Raw genomic sequence first — 15957 nt, 5'->3', positions numbered from 1 at the left:
GATGTGACTTATACTCAGGTGCGACTTATAGTCCGAAAATACGGTGTATAGCACCTTTAGCGATGTCCATTGCCCAGGTCATAATCTGCTTCATACTGATGTCTTCACTCTCAGCGCTGGACAGATAGTCGAACAGAGATCCACCGCTGGCGTACTCTGTAAATTAAATTGCAAAAATACCTCTATGAAAACTAGTAAATGTTGTATTGGGCAGTAGTTTAACATATCACTGTTAGTATTAGTTGTCATCAAGCACTATGCCATAGTCCTTGTGTTTATCACAATATCCTGAGCTCAGTGACATCATCTAAAATAATCTGGACAATCCTAACACCACATAAGATTACATCTCATCAGTTCACCAACAAACACTCACATCTACAGCACACAGGGCAGGAGGAAACACAACTGTTATGGTACACGTTTGCATGGTACAGTACATGTTTAAAGGCATCAGGCAACAGATCATAGGTTAAAATATTAAATGTTAAAATAATTTCAAACTCTGACTGACACCACTGTTTGCTGAAAAAACAAACATATCAGAGCTCTCTGAGCTATGGACTTTGACCCCCTCTCAAGACACACCTAATTTTAGAGTTATTTCATCATAAATTCAACATTACTGACAACAGAGGAGAGGCATCATTATCTTCTCCTGCAACAAACTGATGTGCAGCTCTCTCAGTCATAAATAATTCTCTCAGTAATAAATCATTTCAATAATCTTGGTAAAAATAAATATAATTTTATAACTGAAATTTATATATATATATATATATATATATATATATATATATATATATATATATATATATATATATATATATATATATATATGGGGTGTAACAATACGCATATTCGTATTGAACCGTTCGGTACGAGGCTTTCGGTTCGGTACGCGGTACGCATTATGGACCGAACCGAACCGAAGGGTTCGTTGGACTAATTAATTATATTTGGAAAATAAAAACAAATTGTGAAATATAATGATATGCGTTCAACAAGGTAGCCCAATAACCCAAACGACGTAACAGTCAACGCCACGACACCCCCGAAGAAGAAAAAAAAAAACATCTTATATGTGTATGTTAGGCTACTCAGTCAGGCGCTCGCTCACTCAGTACGCGCTGAAGGCTCGTTGCAAAATGGCCAATGCGTTTAACAGACCAGAAATAGAAGATCCTCCAATAACCAACAGGTCTGGTGTTTGGGTGCACTTTGGATTCCCTGTAAGCTATAATGGTGATGGCAAGAGAGCGGTGGATAAAAAAAACAACGATATGTCGCATCTAGGGTACACCAGCGGGAATACAAAAAAAAAAAAACACCAGCGGGAATACTTGAAACATGTCAACTCATTTACGACGACATCACCTTAGTGTGTCAGTATCTGGGAAAAGACGAAAAAAAGTAGAAACATACACGCAACAAACTATCCCCGCAGCATTTAGACAGACATTTCCAACGGATTCAAACAGGGCAAAAGACATCACCACGGGGATTGGTAGGCTACATTTACGTTATAGCCGCGGATATGAGACCTTACTATTTACCATTGATTCTATCATCACCATTATAGCTTACAGGGAATCCAAAGTGCACCCAAACACCAGACCTGTTGGTTATTGGAGGATCTTCTATTTCTGGTCCGTTAAACGCATTGGCCATTTTGCAACGAGCCTTCAGCGCGTACTGAGTGAGCGAGCGCCTGACTCTGTAGTGGAAAACGTAGGTTTTAAGAACATGCTTAATGTAATTGAGCCCCGTTACAATATTCCTTCACGAGCCCATTTCAGACAGACCGTAATTCCTGCTTTGTTCCAAAAAACATAAGCCCTATAAGAGAACCAATTGAGTAAAAACACACTCAATATCAAGAGTTATAGAGTTCCATATAAAAAGTTACATCTTTGTATTTGTTCATAACTACTACAATAATATAACATTTTTATTTGTTTTTTATAAGGAGCTGTTTTTGTTTTATACAGTATGCTGCTAAGAAAACACCATAGAAGATGGGTAAAGAATAGCTCCATCATTGTTTAATGTAAAAAATACTTTGTTAGTTTTAATAAATACATTTTTTTTTAAAAATCAAGGAAATTTATCTGCCAATTTTTTTCTTTTTGCTGTATCTAAAACGTACCGAACCGAACCGTGGCACCAGTGTATTGTATCGAACCGAACCGTGAATTTTGTGAACCGTTACACCCCTAATATATATATATATATATATATATGTTTTTTTTTTTAATTCAAATGTAATTTAACCCTGTGATACAAAGCTGAATTTTTAGTAGTATTTACTCCAGTCCTTCATAAAGCATTCTGATATAATGATTAACTGTCTTATTATTATTATCAATATTTGTGTGAACTTTTTTATTTTGTTTTTTCCAGAAATAATAATTTCCTTAATAATATATATATATATATATATATATTAGTGCTGTCAAACGATTAATCGTGATTAATCGCATCCAAAATAAATGTTTTTGTTTACATAAAAAATGTATGTGTACTGTGTATATTTTATATGTATATATAAATACACACGCATGCATGTATAGATTTCAGAAAAAAAAAATATATATATATTAATTTATAAAATAAATTTTATGAATATAAATATAGACATGTAAATACATGTAAATATTTTCTAAATATATACTGTATATGAGTGAATTTATATAAACATAATAAATATACACAGTACACATACATATGTTATGTAAACAAAAACCTTTATTTTGGATGCCATTAATTGCGATTAATCGTTTGACAGCACTATACACATACACACACACACACACACACACACACACACACACACACACACACACACACACACACACACAGTGTTCCCAGAAGAATGCAAACTACTCAAATACAGACACATAACTCTAACGTGTGACTGCAGTCTGCATCTGTTAATATTCATGAATACTGTGTGTTTAGGTCACTGTGAGTACACATCATATAATGTTCAGATTATCAGGTTCAAACAGAGATACGCACAGAGAAAGGGGAAATCAATAACATCACTGACGAGGCTGAGCTGGTCATAAACAGCACCTTGACCTGCTTTATTACGTTTACTTTTCATAAAGAGAGACTCAATAGTCTCTCAGTACTGCAGACTCTTTACACAGCGCTTTATGATCGTTTACAATCACTGCAGATTCTGCAGAGTCAGCACAGCAGAACCAGACCATGACAGACGCTTTCAAACATGTCATGAAGAAACAGCATTACATCAATCTAGCTCATTAAGACCTGACCGTTACTCATTCTTGATATATGGGACAAAAGTTGTGGGATTTCATCATTCTATGATTTATTTAAAACTAAACACTTTCAATATGTACAGTAATAATTATTTTACATATGGTTGAAACATGCTGACACAAATAGTAAAACAGTTTGTGTGTATATATACAATATACTATATATTAACAGATACAACTTTAAATGTAAAAAAATGTATTAGTATGTTTAAATTATCATTAACTAAGATTAATAAATGCTTCAGAAGTAACTTATGTTAACAATTTAATTTAACCTAATGTTAACCTTATTATAAAGTTTTTTAATGAACCAGAGGCCAGTAATGAACTCATCCCAGACATGCTGAAGAAAAATAAACTGAGGATATTGGTTTATTAAAAGTTTTTTGCTTATTCTAATCCAAAAGCAAACAGACACAATCCGAGATAAACTGAGAATTTTTTTTATTTCTGGGAGGAAGTACCATTGCCTCCAAGTCAGCAAACACAAAAACTAATCATAAGACAGACAGAAATTAATATCATGTAATATAGACAGAGAAAGAGAGCAGTAAATAAAGAAAAGAACATGTAAATAAACAGAAAGGAAATGCAAATAAAGAAAAGAAAAAAGAAAATAATGCTTTTTATATACAACCCGAATTCCGGAAAAGTTGGGACGTTTTTTAAATTTTAATAAAATGAAAACTAAAGGAATTTCAAATCACATGAGCCAATATTTTATTCACAATAGAACATAGATAACGTAGCAAATGTTTAAACTGAGAAATTTTACACTTTTATCCACTTAATTAGCTCATTTAAAATTTAATGCCTGCTACAGGTCTCAAAAAAGTTGGCACGGGGGCAACAAATGGCTAAAAAAGCAAGCAGTTTTGAAAAGATTCAGCTGGGAGAACATCTAGTGATTAATTAAGTTAATTGATATCAGGTCTGTAACATGATTAGCTATAAAAGCTTTGTCTTAGAGAAGCAGAGTCTCTCAGAAGTAAAGATGGGCAGAGGCTCTCCAATCTGTGAAAGACTGCGTAAAAAAATTGTGGAAAACTTTAAAAACAATGTTCCTCAACGTCAAATTGCAAAGGCTTTGCAAATCTCATCATCTACAGTGCATAACATCATCAAAAGATTCAGAGAAACTGGAGAAATCTCTGTGCGTAAGGGACAAGGCCGGAGACCTTTATTGGATGCCCGTGGTCTTCGGGCTCTCAGACGACACTGCATTACTCATCGGCATGATTGTGTCAATGACATTACTAAATGGGCCCAGGAATACTTTCAGAAACCACTGTCGGTAAACACAATCCGCCGTGCCATCAGCAGATGCCAACTAAAGCTCTATCATGCAAAAAGGAAGCCATATGTGAACATGGTCCAGAAGCGCCGTCGTGTCATGTGGGCCAAGGCTCATTTAAAATGGACTATTTCAAAGTGGAATAGTGTTTTATGGTCAGACGAGTCCAAATTTGACATTCTTGTTGGAAATCACGGACGCCGTGTCCTCCGGGCTAAAGAGGAGGGAGACCTTCCAGCATGTTATCAGCGTTCAGTTCAAAAGCCAGCATCTCTGATGGTATGGGGGTGCATAAGTGCATACGGTATGGGCAGCTTGCATGTTTTGGAAGGCTCTGTGAATGCTGAAAGGTATATAAAGGTTTTAGAGCAACATATGCTTCCCTCCAAACAACGTCTATTTCAGGGAAGGCCTTGTTTATTTCAGCAGGACAATGCAAAACCACATACTGCAGCTATAACAACAGCATGGCTTCGTCGTAGAAGAGTCCGGGTGCTAACCTGGCCTGCCTGCAGTCCAGATCTTTCACCTATAGAGAACATTTGGCGCATCATTAAACGAAAAATACGTCAAAGACGACCACGAACTCTTCAGCAGCTGGAAATCTATATAAGGCAAGAATGGGACCAAATTCCAACAGCAAAACTCCAGCAACTCATAGCCTCAATGCCCAGACGTCTTCAAACTGTTTTAAAAAGAAAAGGAGATGCTAAACCATGGTAAACATGCCCCGTCCCAACTATTTTGAGACCTGTAGCAGAAATCAAAATTGAAATGAGCTCATTTTGTGCATAAAATTGTAAACTTTCTCAGTTTAAACATTTGCTATGTTATCTATGTTCTATTGTGAATAAAATATTGGCTCATGTGATTTGAAAGTCTTTTAGTTTTCATTTTATTAAAATTTTAAAAACGTCCCAACTTTTCCGGAATTCGGGTTGTATATATAAACAAAATTATAATTCTTCAGACTGAAGTTATCTACGAAACAAAGTCTGTATGTTAATCATTCCAGCCGAATTAATTGCAGGAGATTGTGGATAATAATAAAAAAGCATGTCTGTAATTACAAACACTAATAAACGCTGTTTTCAGAGCGATGAGTCGTGTTGGACTGACCTGTAACAATCCCATAGTTGGGCGCTTCCAGAATCGCTCCATAAAACTGGATAATGTTTCGATGACTGAGGACACTTAAAATCTCTGCCTGGAAATACAGCCAACACAAAGAACACAACAATATCACAAAGAGAAAATATTCATGTTAAATGTTCAATACATCCTTCCTAATTTAATGCAAAAATGTGTCATTGCAAATAATGACACTGTTAGCACAACTTAATCCGATTGTATCATTTTTGATAATGCATTTCTAAGGTCTATAAATGATCAACACAATCAAAACTATGATGATAAACGTGTCTTATGCAGTTTACAACATGCCTTCAGTCGTCTGACAGTTGTTACTGATAGTTTATACTTTTTAACTTATTTTTAGTAAAATTGTAAACCTGTCAGATTTCGTTTTTTTTTTTTTCACTTTTTCATCTTTTTGCTGTGAAATGTTTATTGATTTTTTTTTTTTAAAGTAAATTTAAGAGTAACTTTCTTATTGTTAGAAATGCAGTGGACTGAAGCAGCTTTTGTTTACTTCATGCTCCAAACATCATTTCTTAGTAAAATTTATTAAAAAATTTGAGTACAACAGGCTTTTGCATCATTGAATTGTATTATATGCTAAAGCTTTGATCATAAAACTACGCATCTAGATATCATCTTATTAAGACATATCTGGAAAATGTAGTTACAACTAGGGATATAACAATTAACTCAAGTCACGATTGATTCATGATTTTGATTTTACAATTCGATCCGATTTGATACATGATTTTTTTTTACGATATTTTAGACAAATTATAAATTAAATGTGTCATTTTATTATTGCTTAGACAAAATTCAGCATGTTTCTTTGTGAAATTTAAATATAACACTATACTAATATATAGTACTAGAGGTCGGCCGATATATCGGGCCGATATTTGTCATTTTTTAATATAAAGCATCGGCCGATATCCGTGTTTAGTAGCGCCAATTTAAAGTCAGGCACGTCGGCGGGCAGCCCCGTGTTATTGGTGCGGTGGAAAGTGCTGCTGCCGCATGTGAAGCACCCCAAGCCAAAACTTTTGGAAGATTCAACAACAGTCCTTGGGAGATAAAGGTAGTCAGAGAATTTCACTCTGTAAATGGGGTGGAGAAGTTGGCAGCTCTCACAAACACTGTTTGTGAAAAAAAGCATGGTTTGATGCAGACAATAACCAGGTTTCCATCCAACTCATTTGCATTTAGGGATGTCAATATTCGATCATTTCCATGATCGATCGTCGTTTAAATTAACAATCAATTATTAACCTTAATGCTGCAAAATGCATCTGCAGCGGTATTATTATTATGTGCAAAAGCCACATTTTGGAAAAAAAGCTTTCTCACCCGAATTAAAGGGGGTTTAGTCTGAATAAAATGCTAGTAGCAGGACTGTAAAATGAATAGATGTGATTATGATCATTTGATAAAATGAAGAGAGTGCGCCATACATTTGAGATCATCTTACTTTGTTGACTGTTTCTCATCAAGGAGACCGCTGAATGCACCTCTTTAAATGGTTTCGTGGTGCTCGTTGTTGTATTTTAAAACGCAATTGCAAATGTTTTTAAATGATACTTAGTATTAAAAATAAAATTATCGGTGCGTGGCTGTGCTGCGCAGTCAGTGAACCGCTTTTTTCACATCAAACATTTTATGCAAGTATTATGACCAGTACTTTTTTGTTTGATCCTCTTCTTCAAAATATTCAATTTTGAATTTTCTCGTTCTGCACATATCCAAATGTTTCCATATTCGCAATGTATCTGAATGTTAAACTATAATATTTTTTATATTCTATAATTTTTTTTTTTTATGTAAACTAGACGGAAAAGATCATCCTCTTCACATGAGCAAAAACATCCTTGGCATAACAGCAGAGTAGACCGGTATACTGGTCTATTTAAACAGTGTAACCTTGTATATGTTTGGTTGTCTGTACTTTATTTTAATAATGAACAGACTGCGATGTAAGTTTGAAATTAGAAAATTACCAAACACAAATGTTGCTGGTTGCTAGTGTGTTTGCAGTACTACTATAATTAATTTTTTATATATTAATTATTTATATTTTTCAGTTTAATTGATTTTTATTTATAAAATTGTATTTATCTTATTTAAATGTATATTTAAGTTTACATTTATGTTCCAACAAACTTTAAAAATTCTGCTTGATAAATGCTCTGAAACTTTTATATAAATGATTGACTTATATATATATATATTATATATATGGTATATATATATTATACTGACCCTGACCTCTAAACATCGGCATCAGCTATAGAAAAACCCATATCGGTCAATCTCTATATAGTACTTGCTAATATATGCTCTTTTGTTGGTTTTGATTGCTTCTATTGTCCTCATTTGTAAATCACTTTGGATAAAAGCCAAAATTTAAATATAATGTTAACATAAGTAACAAAACATAAAAAAAACTACTAATCGTTACATCCCTAAACAACTGATATCTATATGCATTTTATGTAAACAAACTTTTATACATTTGTTAAGATCATTATGATACGTCATTTGTTAATTTAAATATCAGCAACTGCTCAGTTTGGGTCTCTGAATAAAATTAAGGTGATTTCTAATACAGTTAAGATTCTCCTTTATCATACTATATGACCCATAAAAGCCTGATTTATCAAATATGAACACATAAGATTTGAACAAATTAAAATTTTCTGGGTGAGCTCTATATGAAGTGAATCATATAAATGTTATGTTTATGATACTTGTGTGATTTTTAGAGCTGTCAAATGATTAATTGCGATTAATCGCATCCAAAATAAAGGGTTTTGTTTACATAATATGTGTGTACTGTGAATATTTATAATGTATATACGCATTTACAAATACATAATAATAAACATACTACACAGTTCACACACATATCTATTATGTAAACAAAACCTTTTTTGGGATGCGATTAGTCACGATTAATCGTTTGAAAGGAGTAGTAATTTCTACAATCTTTTTAAGCAGTTCCTCCATCAAACTAATTTTTAATGTCGTTTTTCGGTACAATCCCAAACGCTACCAAAGCCATTACTCTCTAAAATCACTAGATGAAGAACAAAGACAACAATGAATCTAGCACTTAAAAGTAAACAGACTTCACCCCAAAGACAAACACTGCACTCAGCTGAAACTAATATGACTTAATTACATGACAATTTTCTCTTAAAGACATAGTCTATGAATTTCTGTGCACAAAAGCCGATGGGAGAGCGTGCGACTCTCTGTGCAATCGTGCTGCTCGGACTGGAGTCGACACACAGAGAGGCAATTAAAATGATTATCACTCTGACAATTAAAGCAAGTGTTTGAAAAGCTCTGGGCGACTCTCACTCCCACCTCTTTTTCAATCTTCAGAAGCTTTTTCACCGCCACCTCTTTGTCCTGCGAGAGCCAGCGGGCGCGATACACGCTCCCGAAACTCCCGCCGCCGCAGTTCTCGTAGAAGAGGATGTCATCGAATCTGATTTGCACAAAGGAGGCGCCCAGAGATGCCATGGCATATTGGCACTTAGAAACACACTTCTCTCCTGAAAGACCAAGGAAAGAGGACAGAGTGAGAAGAGAGCGAGGGACAAGGCTCCTCAGAGGAGAGATGTTGTGAATTGATCTGCCACTGAGAGAACTGCTCACTTCTACTCCATTGAACACACACACACACACACACACAAACACACACACACACACGCCGTGAGCTGTCAGACAGAATCCACTCAAGTGTTGCTCAAGTGTCACAAGCTGGGGTGAAGGTGATGTTTGGCGCTGTGTGTGTTTATTTGTTTCTGCGACAGTTTACATGCCCGTCCTGCTGGATAAGTTTAACACAGGCACATATTTAAAGATAAAGTTCACCCAAAAATGAAAATGTGCTCACCCTCAGGCCACTCGAGATGTAGATGAGTTTGTTTCTTCATCAGATTTTGAGAAATGTAGCGTTACATCACTTGCTCACCAGTTGATCCTCTGCAGTGAATGGGTGCCATCAGAATGAGAGTCCATACAGCTGATAAAAACAATAATCCACACCACTCCAGTCTATCAGTTAACATCTTATGAAATAAAAAGCTGTGTTCTTTTAACTTTAAATCAACGTTTCTGGTTAAAATATGAGTCTATAATCCATAATAATGCTTCCTACAGTAATAAAGTCAATCCACTGTTATCCTCTAACATCAAAACCCACAGACTTATTTGTAGTGATCGACCGATATATCGCCAAGGCCGATATTTGCCATTTTTCAAATATCGGCATCAGCCGATAAGTTTTTCTGCTTTGTCAATGTGTTAGAGGTCTTTTATTTTGATAATAATACATTTTTAAATATTAATAAAATAATAATTATTATTATATCGACTTCATATCGGCTATCACATCCTCGTGATTTCCAAGATATCGGCATTGGCTGCCAAAAACACAATATCATTCGACCACTAATTATTTGTGACCATTTTCACTTGATCTGTGCATATTTCTCTCCTGATTCAGACAAGATGACTTGTGAGCCTGTCCTCCAACAAAAAACGACCATATAGGTCGTTTGTGCAAGCATTTATTACAACCTATATTTACGTTTTAAAGTTAAGCACCCTCTAGCGGGCGTAAAAATAATGACAGGATTTTGTTGCGTCTGTCGTCATGAAATGACGTTGTAATAATCAAACCTTCGTAATCATCGGGAAGAAGGAGACGGGAACCGGCAGACAATCAACTGATATTTAATAATGGCAAAATAAAAAGCAAAACACAAACTAAAACCCAGGCCTGGACCTCTCTCATCCTTCACTGTCGTCACTCCTGTTTTATATCCTTCCATCTCCTCCGTGGGACTCAAGACCGGTGCGTCGAAAAGGTGTCGTTCATCTTCAATCACTCCACCGGCCTCGCTCGTTCCCACGTCTCTCGGCCCCGCCCCACTCGTCACAGACGTATAACGTCATTACCAATCAAAACGCACGTTTATTTAAATGCAATGTGTGGGCTTTTTACACCGATCTCACAGTATTTCCTACATATTTTACTAGTTGGTTTATTCATTGAATGACCACACCTAACCCCAGCCCTAAACCTAACCCTCACAGAAATCATGCTAAATTGCTAAATTGCAACTTCACAATGACCGATGCACACTCTTTCTCCTCCTTCTCCCCACTCTCAGAGATGGACGTCTCCGAACTTCTCCTGTCCAATCATCCTACTACTTGTCCACTTGATCCGATCCCCACTCACCTCCTTCAAGCGATCTCTTCTTCAGTCATACCTTTGCTTACTCACGTTATCAACTCCTCTCTTCAGTCTGGAACATTTCCCTCAGCATTCAAGCAGGCTCGGGTAAGCCCACTGCTCAAGAAACCATCACTAAATCCAGCGCTTCTTGAAAACTACAGACCGGTATCCCTTCTTCCATTCATTGCAAAGACACTTGAGCGAGCTGTGTTCAACCAGTTTTCTATATTCCTTGTACAGAACAACCTCCTGGACAGCAACCAATCTGGCTTCAAAAGTGGCCACTCAACTGAGACTGCTCTGCTCTCGGTTACTGAAGCCCTGCGACTAGCAAGAGCAGCTTCAAAATCCTCGGTACTCATCTTACTGGACCTTTCTGCTGCTTTTGACACTGTTAATCACCAGATTCTCCTGTCCACCCTCAGAAAGATGGGCATCTCTGGAACGGCACTCCTGTGGGTTAAGTCCTACCTCTCTGACAGATCCTTCAGTGTGTCTTGGAGGGGTGATGTTTCAAAGTCACACCACCTTGCTACTGGGGTTCCTCAAGGCTCAGTACTTGGACCACTTCTCTTCTCCATCTACATGACATCATTAGGATCTGTCATTCAGAAGCATGGCTTTTCTTATCACTGCTACGCTGATGACACCCAACTCTACCTCTCATTCCAGCCAGATGACCCGACGGTAGCTGCTCGCATTTCAGCCTGTCTGAGTGACATCTCTAGCTGGATGAATGACCATCACCTTCAGCTTAACCTTACGAAGACAGAACTCCTGGTGATTCCAGCTAACCCATTGCTTCATCACAACTTCTCTATACAGCTGGGCTCATCAACCATTACTCCTTCGAGGACAGCTAGAAACCTAGGAGTTGTGATGGATCATCAGTTAAGCTTCACAGACCACATTGCTACAACTACCCGGTCCTGCAGGTTTGCCTTATACAACATTAGGAAGATTAGACCCTTCCTGTCAGAGCAAGCAACCCAACTTCTTGTCCAAGCTCTTGTTCTCTCCAGACTGGACTATTGTAATGCTCTCCTGGCGGGCCTTCCTGCATGTACTGTCAAGCCTCTGCAATTGATCCAGAATGCAGCAGCGAGGGTTGTCTTCAATGAGCCAAAGAAAGCTCACGTTACTCCGCTCCTCATCAGGTTACACTGGCTACCAGTAGCTGCTCGCATCAAATTCAAGGTACTGATGCTAGCCTACAAGACGACCACTGGCACGGCACCAACTTACCTAAACTCATTGGTTAAATCTTATGTGCCCTCCAGAAGTTTGCGCTCTGCAAGTGATCGACGCCTTGTGGTACCATCCCAAAGAAGTTCAAAATCACTCTCAAGGACCTTTTCCTGGACTGTCCCCAGCTGGTGGAATGACCTCCCAATCTCAATTCGTACAGCTGAGTCTTTACTCATTTTCAAGAAACAGCTAAAGACTCATCTTTTTCGCCTGCACTTAACCAACTAACACTAGCACTTTTCCTTTTCTTGTCTTTTAAAAAAAAAAAAAAAAAAAAAAAAAAAAAAAAAAATAACCTACCTATGCGTTCTATACTAGACTAACTGAGACTTGTCATGGCACTTGTATACTGTTGTTGTTCTCTTGTTGACCTGACTGCTTCTGTTGTTCTCATTTGTAAGTCGCTTTGGATAAAAGCGTCTGCTAAATGATTAAATGTAAATGTAAATGTAAATTATGATTTATTGAGCATATACATTTCCGTGCACGTCCGTTCCCTGGGATCGAACCCATGATAGCATGATTACATATCAACGTATAACGCAATAATCTACCAACTGAGCTACACGAAACGCAAACCAGAGTGCAAATAAAAGAGTATAAAACATTAATATTAAAACGACCTTTTGTCGATAGGGGCGCAATAGCAGTATACACTCTGATGGGTCGTATTTCAGGGATTTGGACAAACGACCTACACGAGCGTATTGGTTGGAGGACAGGTTGTGACTTTTCCACTGGAGAAAGCAATATTATTTATAGTAGCTGGAAGTGTGAAATTAAAAACTTCTCAATGAGGGGTTTGTTTCTTACAATCAAACAGCTTTTCCCTTCACAAGTGTGGATTACTTGTGGATTATTGTGATGTTTTCAACAGCTGTTTGGACTCTCATTCTGACGGCACCCATTCACTGCAGAGCATCCATTGCTGAGCAAGTGAAGTAATGCTACATTTCTCCAAATCTGATGAAGAAACAAACTCATCTTCATCTTGGATGGCCTGAGGATGAGTACGTTTTCTGCACATCTTTATTTTTGGGTGAACTATTCCTTTAAATCCACAGAATTCATAATAATAAGGTTCAAAGCAAGAAATTTGGCTTATGATCAACAAGCGGATGATCTCTTTCGTCTGCCCCTCTGCACATGTATGAGGCTGACATTCCTCTCCCTTGTCAATGTTTTACTGGGAATTCCTCATATCTGCAATCAGAGCACATGACACACACTCATGCTGATCTGAGGTCAGCAGACTGCTACTAGTGTAGATCAAACGAGCAGTTCATTTAACTGTACTGAATGTGCACATCTAATGCACTTCAAATCTTAAAAGTGTATTACATTAAAAACTGTGCATACAATACAATATTAATATAACAAAAGACCATTTAACTGTACTTAAAAACAGCTAACTTCCATGACTATGTTTGCCACCCAAAACACTTTCGTAGCTCAGTAGAATAAAATTAATAAAAAATGTCTCACAGACAGTTTCAGACAAACATCCAGCAGTATCTCCCTGGGTTTGCGATGCTCACAAATTATAAATGCATCTTGTTAAAACAAACACAGAGGAGAGAAAGGCAGAGCAAATTGCTGCTGGTGTATTGTTGGTTATTTCCCTCATTTTCACTGGAGTAATTATGTTTTTTAGGGCTGTGCTGGACTACTGGGGTGCGCAGCGGGCTCCAGCTCTATTCTCACAGAGGGACTCCAAGGCTCTTGGGCGGTTTTAGGACGATTTATGTTATATTTAGCAGTGCAGGAAGCGGATTGACACCCTGGAGCCTCTCATCCACATGGAGACTCTCAGACCTTAAAGGGATAGCTGACCCTTTCAGAGCAACACTGGCACATCTTTATGAATACAGATAAACTGTTTGGAATGTCACTGAATTAGATACAAAATATTTATTAAATGCGGCATGAGCTTTTCTCTGCATGTGAAAAAGAAGTTGACTTAATTATATTTTAAAAAGATTGCTTAGTATAGAAATATATGCTTAAGTGTGAATTACATGTTAGGTTTCTGGACACTTCATTTGTTGGCATGTCAATAGAAAAAAAATTTAAATGCATTATAAGTTCAGTTTATATTAAATGCATTAGCTAAACTTTAGTTATTTTAGACCGGTCGTATGCAAATTCGGAATTCGATTGTCTCTGAAATAATGGTTAAAGAAGTGGATTGCTGTACTGTAAAATTCAGCTAAAAACCTCAAATATATACCGTAATGACATTTCTATTGAAATGTCTGTAATTATTTGTAATCACACATTTGTAATGATGAAGTTGCCATTTAGTACATTTAAATGCAATATCAAATAACTCACTACAGTTAAAATTATAATCAGGTATTTTACATGCTTTATTAGTCAACACATCTAAAGTGAATATGTCTCTTTAAAGCGCTTAATATTTATTTAACATTTAATTTGACATTATTACAAAGTCTACTTAAGTGTGTCATAAAAGTGTCTCTTTTTAATTCATTACAAAAATATATTCCCTGCAACTACTTTTAGGATTTGAGGTACACTACAAGTAAACATTCAGCTCTCTTCCACCAGGGTCTTCACAAAATCACATTAAGTATTCAATGATCAAACAACAGTACATACATATAGTGTTTGTCTGCATTTTAAACAATACTGGTTTCCTAACTGCTGTATAACTGCTGTATAAATGATGTTTGCTTTGATGTTTTGTGTAATGCAATGACATTGAGCATTTTTAAGGTGATTCTTCTCTACTGCAGTACTTCCTCACTGAAGCCAACAGGGTGACAGCAGCTTTCCTCCATTCATATCTCAGCACAGAACAGAAAGCAAAAGTGGCAGAATAATTGGGATTTTTCTCATTCATCGGGGACTGAAGGCCTGTGTGTTCATACAGCTCTCCACACAATGAAGCATGCAGCGGGCAGCACAATCATTTTCACACAATTTCAACACAATTCTTCAACCAAAACCATCTTCAGTTTACTGAAACAATATAACATGATGCCACAAGCCTATTCCGCTTGCTTAAGAATCATAAACGCAATATTACATTATCATTACCATATAAGAACCTGAAGAACTTGTATGAAGCAAAACATGAATATCAAAGCACCATCTGACCCCATCAGTGCACATGGTACAGTAGTATTTCTTTAAATGAGATAAACAGGCAACTGCTATATGAACTCTTCTCTCTATAACAGCAGTCCTGGCTCTTACACCACAGCTGCATTGATTTATGTGGCTTTAGAAAAGCATATCTAGGTCTCTAGAATAGTTCGTGATTAATAAGTGATTTCCGGAGTATTTTGAGAAACTCTCCCGGTCTGTGATGTGGGATGGTTCAGGAACAGGTCCAGACAGATCCCAACAGATCCATGAGCTCCTGATCCATCATCCCAGCATTATAACATATTACAGAGTAACATCATGACACACACACACACACACACGTACCCGCACTCCTGTACCCCGCTAACAGTCTTCCCTGGAGAAATGGACAGCGGTCAAGAAGAGTTCACGTGTTGCTACGCTGATATCACGCTTCTTCCTGATCGGAGCTGCGCTGCGCGCGCCGTGAGTGACGCAGCGGAGCGGGACAGAAACAGCGACACCCAGCGGACGAGACACAAACCACATGAATTTAAAAAAAAGAAAGCAAAAAAAAAAAAATCTTTTTTAAAATACTAATTGATAATTTACTAAATAAATACCATTTAAAAAAAGATATA

The 15957-nt window shown here is 36.9% G+C and overlaps 1 protein-coding gene across 2 annotated transcripts in view; it reads right to left on the bottom strand.

The window, feature by feature from the left end:
* Window positions 1-15852, bottom strand: part of LOC132094860 (mitogen-activated protein kinase kinase kinase 20-like) — a 42492-nt gene extending 26640 nt beyond the window's left edge. The window contains exons 1-4 of one of the 2 annotated variants that reach the window (XM_059499493.1): window positions 15677-15852; window positions 9091-9261; window positions 5704-5791; window positions 55-156 (exon numbers count right to left, since the gene is read on the bottom strand). In XM_059499493.1, the coding sequence (XP_059355476.1) occupies window positions 55-156; window positions 5704-5791; window positions 9091-9249 (349 nt within the window). In that variant the 5' untranslated portion in view covers window positions 9250-9261; window positions 15677-15852. Of the gene's footprint in view, window positions 1-54; window positions 157-5703; window positions 5792-9090; window positions 9282-15676 lie in introns of both variants that reach the window. The other variant, XM_059499492.1, reaches the window with a different exon arrangement.
* Between the last annotated feature and the right edge of the window lie 105 nt (window positions 15853-15957).

This window comes from Carassius carassius, chromosome 19, assembly GCF_963082965.1.
Source record: "Carassius carassius chromosome 19, fCarCar2.1, whole genome shotgun sequence".
In the NCBI taxonomy this organism is placed as follows: domain Eukaryota; kingdom Metazoa; phylum Chordata; class Actinopteri; order Cypriniformes; family Cyprinidae; genus Carassius; species Carassius carassius.
This window is presented reverse-complemented; position numbering and strand designations above follow the sequence as displayed.